The 15,608-nt window shown below is 43.2% G+C and overlaps 1 protein-coding gene across 1 annotated transcript in view; it reads left to right on the plus strand.

Annotated features, from left to right (window-relative positions):
- The window catches only part of LOC138545458 (cytochrome P450 2J2-like), a 794,499-nt gene that overhangs the window by 672,031 nt on the left and 106,860 nt on the right, over positions 1-15,608 (plus strand). Inside the window, exon 7 of the mRNA XM_069642070.1 lies at positions 11,168-11,355. Within this exon, the coding sequence (XP_069498171.1) occupies positions 11,168-11,355 (188 nt within the window). The remainder of the gene's footprint in view (positions 1-11,167; positions 11,356-15,608) is intronic.

Here is a 15,608-nt window from a genome sequence, read left to right on the forward strand (position 1 = left end):
CTCCCCACTCATGCTCTTGACATTGCCGACTTTATCATCACAGAAAATCTAGACTTCCTTGCCCTCACAGAAACCGGGCTACATGCTGCAGCTGGCCCTTCCCTGTCCTTGGCGATTCCTGATAATGACTCTATCATCAGAGATAGGGATACTAATCAAACAAAAGGTGGAGGCATTGCCTCTATCTTCAAGAGTTCACTAGAACTCAGACCCATACACAATCTCCAGATCCCCTCGGCAGGATCGAATTACCTATTTCTCCAAATAAAACCACCACAGTGCACCTCATCTATAGGCCACCAGGTCCCACCTGTACGTTCATAGAGGACATTTCCTCCATCCTAGCTGCTAACACTAAACCCAATTCACAAATCCTTCTACTTGTCGACTTTAATCTGGGGTTCCAAGACATGAATGACACCAAAGCCCTTGACCTAGCAAACACATTAACAGATTTTGGCCTTACCCAACACATCAAAGATCCCACCCACATCAAGGGGCGCACTCTTGACTGGGTTGCTGACCTGAACTGTACTATCAACCTAATCTCCGTCACTCCCTGCTTCTAGTCTGATCACCATAAAATAATTTTCTCAATTAATTCCAACCCACAAACCCTAAAACCTAACTTTGCTCCACACCTCCACACCCGCAACAAGAAGGATATTACGAAGAGACACTTCTCCCTCTAATCCTCCCCCTTCTTAATAATGTTTCTTCCTCCTGCTCTGAACCCACAGTTGTAGTAGATACCTATAATCACACTATGCTAAAAGCCCTTAACTCAATTGCCCTGTTAAAATTGCGCAAACAAAAACTGCATCCTCACTTTAATTCTTGGTTTACTCCACATCTTAGAGATCTACACAAAGAGAAAAGAAAGGCAGATGCACACTGGAAAAGCATCCCCTCTCAAGCCAACAAAAAAACCTTAACGTGTTTCCTCCAATTAGAAAGAAGCCTTACTTTCAGCAAAAAAGACACCTACAATAAACGTATCCTGCAAGCAGAATCCAACACCAAAGAACTTTTTAAGATCTTCAAGGAACTTGAGTCTCCTGTAGCCCTGCTGGACAATTGTATCCCTGACACTGATTGGTGCACCAACATACAAAAGGCTCTCCTAGATAAAATTTCTACACTTCAAATTAAAATTAACGCTAAAAGAAACAACCTCTCAGATCCAACGCTCAACTCCCCCTCTTACAACATCCCCATTCCCAAACATTCCTGTAAACCTTTCAGCTTTTCACCTCTCTCTATATGGGAAATTGAAAATATTATCAAGAAGCTTAAACCGTCCAACTGCCAGGGTGACTCCTGCCCAGCCTCCATTATCAAGGAGGCTGCCCCTGATCTTGCTCCATTTATCACAACCTTCATAAATGCCTCTTTCAAATCTGGTACTGTCCCTGACAACCTCAAGGATGCCTGGGTTATCCCACTAATCAAAAAACCCATCCTTGACCCCAGTAACCCTTCAAACTATAGGCCTATCACCACAGTGCCATATTTACTAAAACATTCTTGACTGTGCAGCTTACTTACAAATTCAGGAGTACCTTGAAACAAACAAACTCTTGGGTCTCTGTCAATCAGGCTTCCGCCCCAGACACGGAACTGAAACTGCCTCTATTGACTTAAAAACACAAATCGAGGACTTAAAAGACAAGGGCAAACTGGCCCTCCTACTTCTTCTTGATCTATCAGCAGCTTTCGATCTGGTAGACCACCAAATTCTCTGTCACCACCTCAAAACAGCTGCCCACTTCTCTGACTCTGCCACCTCCTGGATCAGATCCTTCTTGGCAAACAGAACTATGAGGGTCTTCTCACCTTCTGCCTCTGCCGAACCATCTCCTGTCCCGTGTGGGGTCCCACAAGGATCGTGTCTCTCCACCACACTGTATAATGTGTTTACGAAGCCGCTCTTTGATATACTTGACTATCTGGGTGTCTCATACACCAACTACGCTGACGACACCCAGATACTCATCCCTATCACTGGCGACTATGTAATCGACTCTCATGTACTCAATGAAGTCTACACAGTCATCCAGGCCTGGATGGCACATCATGGGCTCTGCCTTAATGATGAAAAAACTGAGTTACTTGTCCTAAACTCACACATCAAACTTAGTAAACTGGAGCCAGCCTATAAATCATTTTCTATTGATGTGAATACTATTATAGTTTCTAACGACACCAAAACATTAGGTATTTACCTTGATTCTACACTGTCTCTCACTAAACAAACTAATGCTGTTGTTTCTGCTTCGGCTTATACCTGTAAACTTATCACCGCTTGAAGACCCTTCCTCACGGCTGATAACTGCTTTATCCTTGCTAGAACTTTCATCATGGCTAAAATTGATTATTGTAATGCCCTCTAGCTAGGGACTAGCCAAAGAAACATCAATAAGTTAAAAGTAACACAGAACAGCACCATTAGGGCTGCCTTTAATATTCCAAGGAGACTACACATCTTGGACACGCGATGTAATCTACACCGGTTACCAGTTGCTCACCGACTATCACTCAAAACCCTTGCACTAACTTACAAATCCCAGGCCAACCTTGCCCCTGTGTACTTGGCCAACCGCTTCACTCGGCACACAGCCACTAGATCCCTGAGATCAGCACATGTCCACGCACTTACTATAACTAGATTCAAACTACAGAAGGCTGGGGGTTCAAGCTTCCCAGTCCTTGTGGCCAAACTCTGGAACACAACACCTACCACTTTCAGAACCTTCCTTTCACTCCTTCAAGAACAAAATTAAACGCTGGCTTTACGAGCAAGACTCGGCTGCCTCATCCACTTAACCGCCTATGGCAAATTGTCAATGTTGGCTCCTCTAGCCATTCTCATCATTTGCTAATAATACTGTATTCTGTACCATTGTAAACTTAGCAGTATGTTTATATCTTGTAACTGGCCTACCCTTCAGTCAGGTATTTACTGCTAAGAACTGCTTATTATACCCTCTCAACTCTGTACATGTCTGTAACATGTACTGCCCTAAGAAATGCAAACATGTAACCTGACTACCTTGTAATTTATGTATGCACTGATAAGAAATGCTTTTTCCCTTGGCAACTTTGCAATTGTATTAAGCATGTACTTCCTCAAGAAATGCGCCCAGATGCCCCAGGGCCAGATGCGCAATACAAATAAATACAAATAAATTCATGGCCTGTGGTAGCGGCCATGTAGTTATGGTTAAGTTGCTAAACCCGTAGGAAGAGCACTTTTTGGGCGGCTTATAACTTTGCTCCCCGTGGACGAATCCTCACCAATCCTTGCAAAAGAAGTATATGGCCCACAAATGGTGAGGTTTGGTCCAGGGGGGGGCAAGGTTAATGGGGGGTCCCAAAATTTCTTTTTTTCCCATAGACTGAATGGGGAGAACACTTTGCCCACGCCTACAGCTCCAACCGCTGGACAGATTTTCACCAAATTTGGGGCTGGAGAAGCGGCTTGGTCCCAAAAGCGTGCTTTTATAAATTTGCAGAAAATCTGTCAAGTCGTTTTTAAAAAAAATGACCAAAAAGTAGGTCACAAAAAATTAGTGATATCTATGTCCGCTTTGCGGACACACTTCCCTGTTCACTCCGTGGACAGGACACTGATTGGTTAATCGGCTTGCAACATGTCCGCGGACATGCAACATGTTCGCTGATTGGATTGAAGAGCGTGAAGTGCGTCAGATTTTTGGAAACGCCCGCCATCTTGGCTTCACTGACATCTTCCGGTGTCGGCGAACATCACGGTAAAAACATATTAAAAAACTCAACATTACACTTGTCAAACTTATCAAATAATCTCTGGGGGGATGGGATGGGATATGGCTACAAGAAGCAAAAAAACAGGTGTTTTTTGCCGTGAAAGTACGCAAACAGTTCGGATGTTCGCGAACAGTCCTGAAAAGTTTGCGGACACCTCAGCATTACAAGGTTGGTGAAATGCAGTTCTTGAATGGCTTATAACTTTGGCGCCACTTAATAGAACTGCATGAACATTTGCATGTATATTTCTGACCTGATTCCGAATGAGTTTACAAAGTTTGGTGGGATTCAGTCATGAGGGGGCAAAATTAGAAGGGGGGTCCCAAAATAATGTAATGGCTTATAAATGAGGTGCCATTTGACGAATCTACACTTCATTTGGCAAACTGATAATAGATCTAGATATAAATGTTTTTGCGAAGATTGGTGGGATTTTGTCAAGCAGGGGCAAAATTAGAGAAGGTGTGCCAAAATATTGTAAAGACTTATAAATGTGGTGCCATTTGACAAATCTACACAAAGGTTTGCAAAAAGATTGTAGATCTAGATATAAATGTTTTCGTAAAGTCTGAATGGATTTTGTGACGTGGGGGCTAGGTTATATGACGATTGTATGTGCATACATTTGACACTTTTGAAAAAATAAAACCTGGGTGGATTTCCAGCAAACTTGCGTAAGGAACATTGGCAAGGACCTACAAGCATGGTTTTGGAAATGTTCCAGTGTTTTATTTTTTGACAAGTGTTATAATGTAGCTACAAAGAATTGCGGTATACCTTTAGTGACTGAGGGGTAGCCTGTGACCATGGAATAAGGTCATGATCCGGACAATCTGGCTACTGCCCATGACCACAAGAGACAAAACATAGGACTGGCTTTGTGGTAAAGTTATTCGAAATTAGGATAGATTTGAAAGGGAAGAAAAATGTGCTTGTGTATGTATGTATGTATGTATGTATTTAGTTTTTATATAGCGCCGTTAGCCCGAGGGCATCAGGGCGCTTGTACAAAGAACACTGAAACTGCGAGACAACAAGACGGACAACACGTGTGAGACGGACAAATGGTACAGCTAGCTATTGAGCGGCAAGGTCTCAGAGTGAGGTCCTGCGCCCACGATCCTATCTAAAGAGGTATGTTTTCAGCCTCTTCCTAAAAACTGAGTGATTGACTTCGGACCTAAGTGATTCCGGGACGCTGTTCCACAGTTTATGAGCCAGCACAAGAAAGGATCTGCCCAGCCCTGTTTTTAGCTTAAACTTGGGCACGTGCAGAAGGCATTTTCCACCCGAGCGTAGGTTTCTGGTGGGGTTGTAGGGCCTTATGTGTGTTTTCAAATATGAAGGCGCTGTGCCATAAAGGCATTTGTGGACCAGGCAGAGAACTTTAAACTTAATGCGCTCCTCTACTCTGAGCCAGTGCAGAGCTAGCCTCTCTTCGGTAACATGGTCTTTCCTTTTCAGATTTTTTACTATTCTGACCGCCTTGTTCTGGATAACCTGACAACTGGATAGATCCTTGGATGCGGCCCCCAACAACAGGGCGTTCCCATAGTCGAGCCGTGAGAGAATGATGGCTCTTGCTATCGTAGCCCTGTTTACTTCGTTAAGCAGTGGTTTAATTGCTTTCATAAGCCTAAGATAGTATGCTGTGTTTTTTTGGAGGAAGTTAGTTTGGGCGTGAGAGTCGACGACTGAATCGACCATCATGCCCAGGGTCTTCACCTTGGGAACCACCTGGATAATGGCATTTTTAATTTGAAAAGAGTTATACTCTGCCCCCAGTTTTTCCAACTGACTGGAGCCAAACAACATTAATTCGGTTTTGGAGTCGTTCAGGCACATCCAGTTTGCCTGCATCCAGTCGTCAATTAGCTTGTAAACCTTGGTGAGCACTTCGCTATCTGTGGCGTGGTTCCTACCCCCCAACTCCAATATGAGTTGGGTGTCATCTGCGTAATTAGTAAATGACACTCCGGCTTTCACCAGAAGGGTGCACAAAGTGCGCATATATATGTTGAAAAGCATTGGGGATAAGCTAGCACCCTGGGGCACTCCGACTATGATGTCGCATGAATCGGAGAAACTGTTACCCCAGTGTACTCTCGCTTGGCGGTTGGAAAGAAAGGATAGGAGCCAATCAATAGCTCCCTCCGAGCAGCCAACGCTCTCCCTAAGCGCCTTGATAAGAAGGCTGTGATCCACTAGATCAAATGCTGCGCTGAGATCTAAAAGCATCAGCATCCCCAATTTGTTGTCGTCCAGCATCGTCAGCATCTGATTCTGCAGATCCAGCATAGCTGTTTCAGTGCTGTGGGATGCTCTAAAGCCGGATTGTTGTTGGTGCAGAATCTCCTGATCTTCGACGAAGTGTTGGAGTTGCTGTGTGGCTACCTTATCCAACAGTTTGAGAACAAAATTCGAGTTAGTTATGGGGCGAAGATTTGCGGGATCCTTGGGATCTAGTCCCGCTTTTTTAACGAGAGGAGTGATGGTGACTCTCTTCAGATCTTTAGGCACCAAACCCTCATGAAATGACGCGTTCACTATTTTCCGGAGGATGGGAGCAAATATATCCTTATGTTGAAGAATAATGCCAGGGGGCAGGACATTTTCTGCACATGTAGTGGGTTTCATGTTATTCATCACCTCTAGCATATCTGCTTCTGAGATGGGGTCAAATTTAAAGAGTTGTTCCCTGACAGGTACATTCCCTTCAGTGGGGCGGATCTCCTGGTTAGAGGTAGATCTGGCCTTTATAATGTTTTGCCTCGCCTTTTCCGTTTTGGCTTGGAATGCATTGAGCACCATATTACAGTCCTCCTTGGATGGAGTAAATGGGGGAGTAAGAGAAGCGGGTTTTTCTATGCTTTTCAAAATATTGAAGAGTTTGCTTGTATTGTTATCAGCATGCTCAATTTCGGTATTAAAGAAATTAGCCTTGACTGACTTGATTTTGTGATAATATGGTCATAGGGTTCTCATTTTGCCTTCTGCAGGCTGCCATGGAAAGCGAAGAGGGGCCCTGTAAGGAACCCCTGCCTTCCCTTACCATGGTGGCCACAGGCGTACCGGTGTAGGAAGAAAAATCCTCTTTTTTAGTACCCGGGTTCCCGCTTTGGGAACCTAGGCTGCTACTGGCCTTCATCTTCGCTTGGGCTGATAACTCGGGCTGCTGGGCCGGTATCCACCGTTCCAGTCCCTGGAACGAAGGATGAACGCCACAATATTTCCATATATATAGCCTCTTGAATGAAAGGAAAGCCAAAAAAGGCAAAGTCTCTCTGGTCTTTCCCCACCATCACTCAGTCTCTGAGTCTCTTGAGCCAAAATACAATAAAGAGATGTGTTGTTCTGTGGGTATGCCTGGCTCTCCTGTCAGTGGGTTATCCAAGATCTCTTAGTAGATAATCCAGTGGGTTTTGGTTCAGAGCTCTTTTGGAGTTTATAACAAATGATGGACAGTGGTTAGTAGATATTGCCAAGCCTCCGACCACCCCAGCTGAAATACTGGAAAGGCGTACATTGAGTGGCTTACAAGGAAGAAGACTAGGCTGGAGGTATTAGGGCCTGCTGTAGAACCCCTTGTTCACTTCCTTCTTTCACTGTCATGTGCTGACGACCCTCAGCCCCCTCCTAATTTCCTCTTTGTGGTGTTGGCATAACCTTGCACGTATGGGGTCCTCCTCTATTCCTTCTTCCAGCACATGGCTCACCCTGGGCTTCTCAAATACTTATTCAATGTGTTGTCAAGTGGTGGTACCTCCAGGGTCGGAGTGGGACAAGAAATAGGCCCAGACATGAGAAAGAAAGAGGCCTACCCCTCGCCTCAAAAAAGTGGCCCACCCCTCGCCTCACGACCCTTGACCTCTGATGATATCACCGGAAGTGATGTCATTTGACCCCGCCACGAAGTGACATCCTGGGAAGCGATGAAACATGACCTTTCACCCCTTGACAAAACAGGAAGTGGCATCAAATAGCATTGTTCCTAAGCACACTACGAAGAATATGGTTATGATTTCACTAATGTGATATAAATTTCATACAAGAATGGATCACCATATGTATCATTAATATCTGTGTGTATAGATCCATATTGTCAAATTACTGTGAATTCAAGCAGACGTCCAAGGCCAAATGATAATATGTTACTGTATAGCACTTACGCTTAAGCTCTTTTTTATAGAACAAATATGCATACATTATCACCCAGCCTGTGTTGGTACTCATTTATCGACCTAAAAAGGATGAAAGGCTGAGATGGCCTTGCTGGGATTCGAACCTGCAGATCACACACACATCGCAGCAGTGAGTGCTCAACCCACTGAGCTATAATATCGGCTATAGTAAAATGAAGAATCATTCTGTAGTGGATACCATTAAACTGGTAACTGAGAGTTAACATCAGACCAGTTAAGTTCATCTGCAGGTCTGGTGCAAAGTTGGCCGCATATCAAGCCTGCATGCATCTACTTTCAGGCTTCAGAGGTTGGCAAAATATGGAAAGCAGCACACTCACAGGACATCCCATACTCTGAGCACTCATTACCTCATACATGCAAACAAACATCCTGAACAGCATGCCAGGGAGATGGGAAAGATAGGCACATTACCACAAAGCATTCATTGTGGCACAATGAAGTCAATGGCCACTTGGTGTGCTATGGTCAAATATTTCTACACTGTACAGAAGCTTTTACTCACAAGGATTTTATCAAGTAACCAAGGACACCAAGATTTAATGTCTTGTGATGATCGTAACAGAGACAATGGCAGAAAAAAAACATGCAATTGCTGCAAAAGGACATAGTCCGAAATGGATGCTTATTCTACTCTAAAATTGATAGTTTATCACTAATACAACAGCACCGCAACTCTAGGGGGCACCCTGCCCGGTGCCTCCTAGAGTGGCGACACTGTGACAGCCACCAGCCCGGCAGCTGCCCCGGCCCTTCAACTTTGCATGCTGCAGCAGCATGTGAATGATGCATGCAAATAAATCATCAACGTGTTACCTTGCTTTGATGAATTATGCTGTTGCAGGTGTTATTTGTTTTTCAAAAAGAATGTTTTTTTCACTTTTTCTTTTTTTCAAAACTTGACCAGGAGTGGACAGAAACCGGCCCCCACTACCCTGGAACTATTTTGGCCTGGCCACGGGCCGAAAGGCTGAGGGTCCAAACCGACCCTGGGTACCTCCTTCCACCACTCTCAGGCTCTCTGTAAACTCGGGAGGTGTGTGCCTCTCTGCTCCTTCCCCAAACTACCTTTAAGCTCTTAGCTTCTTCTTTCCCGACCTCCTTTTCAGAAGCTACACCTGCCTCCTGATCCTTTGCTTCACCTTTCACCATTTCCTCCCCCGAATCCCCTGTCCCCCTTTCACCACCTTCTCCTCAGATCTAATTCCCTGTTACGTCTATAACCACCTCTTCCTCTTTCTTCTTTGCTCTTCCTTTCACCTCCTCCTTGTGTGCCTCAGCTCCTCCTTCAACTATCACCTCCTTATAGTCTATTCCCTTGTTCTTTCACCTCATCTGCTCGTTTTTATTATAACCCACTATGATGTACACTATGATGTCATTTCCTCTTGTACACCCCGCTTCACCACTTCCTCATGCTCTTCTGCTTGTCATTCCACCCCCGTGTCATCCTCCTTAGCTCCTCCTTTCCCCTGCAGCTTCCTATACTCCACCAGCCTCGTTTCTCCACCTGTTGCCAAACTCGTACCTTCACCTTCAACAAACTCTTTTGGCCTTACTTATATAAGCCCTGGTCCCCTTCTACTGTGTGCTTTCTTTTGTGACTGCGGTATTGGCAGGGTCTGAACAAGTATTTTATTTAATGCATGTTTGTTTGAGAAACGTACGTCTTCCACGTTCTCTGGACTGATATTTTAATACTGGTCCAACCTGTTGGATTCTCTTATTCTCATGCTTGGCAGGAGCCTCAGAGATCATCGCTGCTTAAATATTGTGGTGCTGTCACTATTTGGGAACTATACTTTCCTTGAGATAAATTAGTAATGTTTCTCCACCCAGGGAATGAGGGCCTTCGGAGCTGATATAACCAAAACCCCCTCCTTCTATATTTTAGGCCTTCTGTAAATGGCAGATGTCTTCCTGTGGTTTATTTGATGAGCCCTTGCCCTAGGGGTTTGAGGAGTGATGCAGGAGTGCTTCCCGCACAACCCCAGAGCCCTGCATTATAGTGCCGGTGGCAACGCACAGCCCCATGGTAACCTTTCACCACACACCTGGCGCGAGGCCGGAGACATTGTCACTGGTGATAGCAAACCCTAGGATAACCTACGACTCCATGGACATTCTACATGAATTGGGTAGGAATACTGTAGGAGTGTCACGTTTTAGAATCTACTAGAGTGCCGCTATTGTGTAGTGCTTAATGTCAAGGTTCCTGGATGTGCCAGTTGTTCAGGACAAGTGTATAATCTGAAATAGAATGCACTCCAGAACACTCTTGCATGTGGCATTGTTAAGGAAAGAAGCTGATGTACAACTCCTATTGGCAGCGCCAGTGACTCAAGCAGTTTGGAACCAAATTGGGACGATGAAGGGATATAGGTTAATATTCCTACTAGAGTCCTCTTATGACAAGAAAAGGTTGTAGAGATGAGTACGGGCCAAGGTCACAGGGAAATATGAAGAATAACAAGGAGTGGGCACTGTATTCCATCTTTAAATGCTGTATATGCCTTTTTGTTTAGCTTTATATGCTTATATATACCCTATTTTAACAAGGAAGATACATTCTTGACCTACTAATAAATGGAAATAGCAACCCCATGAAGCGAGAGAGAAAGAGAGAGGTCAAAAGAGCAAGAGAGAAAAAAGAAAGAGAGAGAGCGAGAAAGAGGGTGTGCTCAATAGTCTTATATGTACAGCTAGTAAGTAATTTTTTTTGTGTTTTCCTTTTTCTTTTTTACTACTGTCAATGTTTTAGGATTTTTTTCTCATCTATTTATTAAAGATATTCACAGGCTACTGATATACATCTTAGTAGGATCATGTGTTTAAAAAACGTCCTATGTTTTTCTGAGCCAATATGTAATTTGCATGTTTACATGTACCTTCTCAGAGCTCAAAATCGAAATATTATGTTCATGTGTCCTGTATTGCAATATTGCAGCTAGTGTCTCATTGCCGGCAATATTTCTTGACTAGTTGATGCAGTGGTTGTTTCTTAATCCCATTTTCATATAAACGAGTCGCTTATTTTCATAAAACATATTTATAAATAAGAGAAGCTCTCAAAAGTGAATGCAATTTTATTTTTCCTTCAGTTACGTTATACAAATGTGGTGCCAGAATACAGTAAAACTGGATTGTGAAACTATGTTTTTATTTCTAATTTTCAGAGAAAGTTCATGCAGAAATTGACCGGGCGCTTGGGCATGCTAGACAGCCATTGATGGAAAATAGGAAACTAATGCCTTACACCAACGCAGTAATTCATGAGGTGCAGCGAATCAGTAACATTATACCTCTTGGTGCGCCTAGATGTACAACCAGTGACGTAACACTAAGAGGGTACCACCTGCCAAAGGTAATCACTTTGTGATCCGTAATTGTTGATTGTAAGACCCTATTTTAAGTCACATTGGCCATAGATTATGATCTTACTCTGAGCTTTTATTTGGAATACTTCAAGCAAGGTTCCAGCCATACTTGAGTCCCGAGTACAATTGTCAAATTAAATGCTGCAAGGTACTGTGTAGTGCAAAGATTGTGGCATGTTTCTTTTGCGATGAGTCACAGGTTCTCGTCCCCTATCCCCAGAGGGGAGCCCTTCCCTATGAGGCTAGGGAGGTGAGGCCACTACCCAACAGTCTCCCTAGGGTTGGTAAAAACCCTTGTTCCCAGGAGGCATGGCCCTATTAGCTCCTTCTCCCTCCAAACCTGAAACTACTTGTCATTGTAAAGTCTATACTATCTCATCTGTAAGACCAGGGAGGACTGCGATGAAGAAGAACCATACAAACATATACAGAACAACAGTAGAAGAGATTACCAATGGACTGTGATGAAGTGGTCACTAGCAGTCATGAAGATAACTTGGGAAGCATTGACATCCAACATTGACTCTACGCTGAGGTGGGTCCAGCAACATGAAGTAAAGACTGAAGAGGAACTAGAGGTATTCGGGTGGTACAACGTCATTTCATCGTGGGATGTTTTTTCGATGGGTTTTTTACCGTGAATATTTTATGAAAAAAACAACTAATTTTTTAGGGGGGTTAGAAAATGATATATGTGGGGTGAAAATTAAAGGGAATGGGGGGCTTGAGAGGGGTATCCCCCCCAAATGAAATAAAACAAAATTTGATGGGTTTTTCCGTTAACAAATCCGCAGTAGAAAAACATGCGAAAAAACATCCTGCAATGAAATGACATGGAACCATTTGTGAGCAGGAAGAGCAGCGAGGGAAGCTGGCATACGTCCTGCAGGGCCTAGGAAAGTAAACCCACGCTGCCCGAAGCATTGAGATACCGTAGGTCTCGGAGGAGAAGCCAAAAGGAATCACAAGAGCCAGAGTAAACCTGACTCACTGCACAGACAGTAAGAATCGAGCGGTGGCGTGGTCTCTCTGAGGTGGACTGTGTGGTCCATTAAATATGCCGAGACAGCTGCAGCAACGGCTCCATGGAGCTGCACGGACCAAAGAGGAGAAAACCAGGAATTTGCACTGAACGCGTGCAGGTCCAACAGCGACCTGAGACCCCAGGAAGAACCGGTAGCACTCCCCAATGAAGATACAAGTACTGGGAGTTGCAGAAAAGCTGGGTGGCGTCCATAAATCCCCAAGAGTCAATTATTCCTTGGGAGTGATCTCCCTCATCACAGTAGTGATACCCAGAGGACCAAGAGTCAAGTATTTCTCAGGAGTGAACTCCCTCATCACAGTTGGAAACCCAACATGTGACAGATACCAAAAGGACCAAGAACTATCAGGGAGTAATATCCCCATAATCAAGATATCAAAATACCTGACAGAGGGTCAGCAATAAGAAGTTGATAAAGTCTTACTGTTATTCGTAAATCCTTGGAATGAAAAAAAAGACTTCTAAAGACTTGTAAAAAGGACTATCAAGGAACAGTCTCTAAAGCTCTTCCAGATAGACCAGGCGAAGGGAGTCATTCTCCTGGTCTAGGTGTATTTGGTAAATCGGCCCTATTGCAAGAGACTGCTGTTAAGTCAGCCTAATACTAGATGGTTTCACCTGGAGAAGGGATCCATTCCCTTTGTGACTTGCATAAGAAGTCCATTGTCCTCTTTCTTTCTCGGTTTAATTGTTAGTAGTGGGGATAGAGTAGTTGATTTTGACAGGGGACATTATCTTGTTTTTTTCTTTTACTTACATCCTGACGAGCACCTGAGTTGTTCTTTGTTGAGGTAGGAAAAACCCTTCTAGAAATAGGGAGAGGCAGGCTCTTCTCTTTATTTGAATAAAGGCATATAGCCAAATTGATACCATTTTCCATTACGCCACAATTTTCTACTGGGTGTAATGAGGGTGGGAAAAAGAGAGGGCGAGATAAATTCAAAAGCAAAGTCTCAGGGTGGGTGAAGATTAGCCATGGTTCCTCCATTATTTCATTTTTATTTAATTTTTGGTTTTTATTGAGTGAAAACATAGCTTCAGTAAGCAACTTGGTGCTATCCATCGAAGGTGGTTACCCATACATTAGATTGTTGTGGGGGAGTAAATCCTGTTTTTCCTTTTCTATCACTTTGGTTTGGGAATGTAATTGAGTTTTGGGTATCAAATAATCAGGGATCTATTCATGTAATACTCTTCATGTAGGATCACCCACCAAAGGGGTTATCCTTGATTTAACTATCATGTGCTCTAAGCCTTTGAGTCCCACTTTCCTCTAATTCCAATGTATCCATGGAAATCTAGAGCCTTCCACTTATTAAGTCACCTTTGGAGTAAGGGAATTCACTAAGGGATACCTGTTAAGCTACCAACCCCTTCAGGTAAACAGTACAACTTCAATCTAACAAATGGGTTGGGAGCAGTGAGGTTGGAAAAATAATAGATTAAATTAAATTGGACTCCACTCACAATCTAGGTCCAAACCAAAAATCTATATATAAATTAGTTTTATTTTCACAATATAAAACAACCATGGAAACTATACAGTCCATCTAGTTAGGACCAAACCTCTCACAATCACCTTTCATACACTTGCATACCGACTCATACTCTCATGTTAACCACACTTTTTTCTAGCACATATCATCAGTGTATTGCACACTGTAACCTTTTCTACTAACAATAAATGTTGAATTCAGCCCAGTATTTTCTTTTACAATTAGGTACAATTATTTCGGACCACCTTTCTAAACAGGTGACCCCTGTCTGTCTACATATGTTTCAGTCCTCAGGTGGCACAAATATTAACCTTGCTTATCTGGACCTTCTTCAAGACAAGATATAATATACAGAACAGTGATGAAATCTTTCTGTTCGTGCCAAAATGTAGGTGATAGGTGTTGTTAGTTACACAGGTCATATAGTTCTCGGTCACATAAAAAGCAGTAAAACAAACAAAACACACTAATTACCAACCAACCTCAATTTCTTGATAAAGGCATATCTAAATTTATGCAACACCACCGTAACTCAATCGGATGTGTATTGGCACACTCACCTCCGGCTATTATGCTGGGGGCTCGTGTGTCTCAGGCAAAACTGTCCTTTGTGTTCTCACAGACCGCGTAATGGTCTTAGAACCACATAAAAACCTTCAGCTCTCAAAGATGACCTAGGAAAGCATAGGACCAGAGTGAACTTCATTTTACTCTTGGACATATTCCAAGAGCCAAAGAAATGCACAAATGGTATATGCAATCCGTATATTATGACAATAGTTACAACTTACTTTTTCATTGTCACAGGATGACTGCAATTCGGTCATCTGGTGTGTGCCAGGGCAAAGTTCTTTCACCTAAGACACAATTACTTAATTAGAATTATGATATTGTAAATGTCTTCACTATTATTCGTAGAGGATTTTACACTCACCCATACTCAAGACAGAGTCACCACACTGTCTATGTAGAAGACCGAGACTGTAGATTCTATGCAAATGTCTTAAAAAATAGGGGGGAGCGGAAAGAAAACATAAACCACGCCTTTTTAAAATTCCTCCACGATACTTAATGAAGCATATAACATATAATTATTAATAGTGCCAGCATGCACCCAACACATGATTGTGCCAACATGTGACCAACACAACGGTGCTTATCAACACCAACATAGGGAAGGAAAAGGGGAGAGTTTCTTACTCCTTATTCCAATATTTCCAACGTGTTTTAAACGTGTTCTTCTATCATTGAAAACCTGATCTTCCCTGTGCGCCAAACACAGTGCCAGTCTCATAAATACCTGTCCGTATATTCTTAGTAATCGTACATGAGAGATAGTGCCAAATACAAACCCAAGACAGCCAACTTATGAAGTATCTGTTGCTGCCTGAGCCGTTACAATGTCTACAGCATGTTATAGCTCTACACTCACCGTTGCCATGCGGAGGCGCGCGGTGCACGAAAATGGAAAATTGCCGATGATTTGCAACGGCACGCAGTGCACAAAAATGGACAGTTACCAAAGGAATCTTGCCTTTCAGAAACTGTTTCCTCGCTCCTCACGTCTCCACTGGCTCACATAGCAATTCGTATCTGCCTCGACAAACAGTCTGCGTCAGATTCAATAGAAACTGACAAAAGACTGTATTTATGGGCATCAAATCAAAGTCATAAAAATAGGACTACGCCCCAAAACTAT

The sequence above is a fragment of the Ambystoma mexicanum genome, chromosome 1q, assembly GCF_040938575.1.
Source record: "Ambystoma mexicanum isolate Mex_15411 chromosome 1q, UKY_AmexF1_1, whole genome shotgun sequence".
NCBI classification, from domain to species: Eukaryota; Metazoa; Chordata; class Amphibia; order Caudata; family Ambystomatidae; genus Ambystoma; species Ambystoma mexicanum.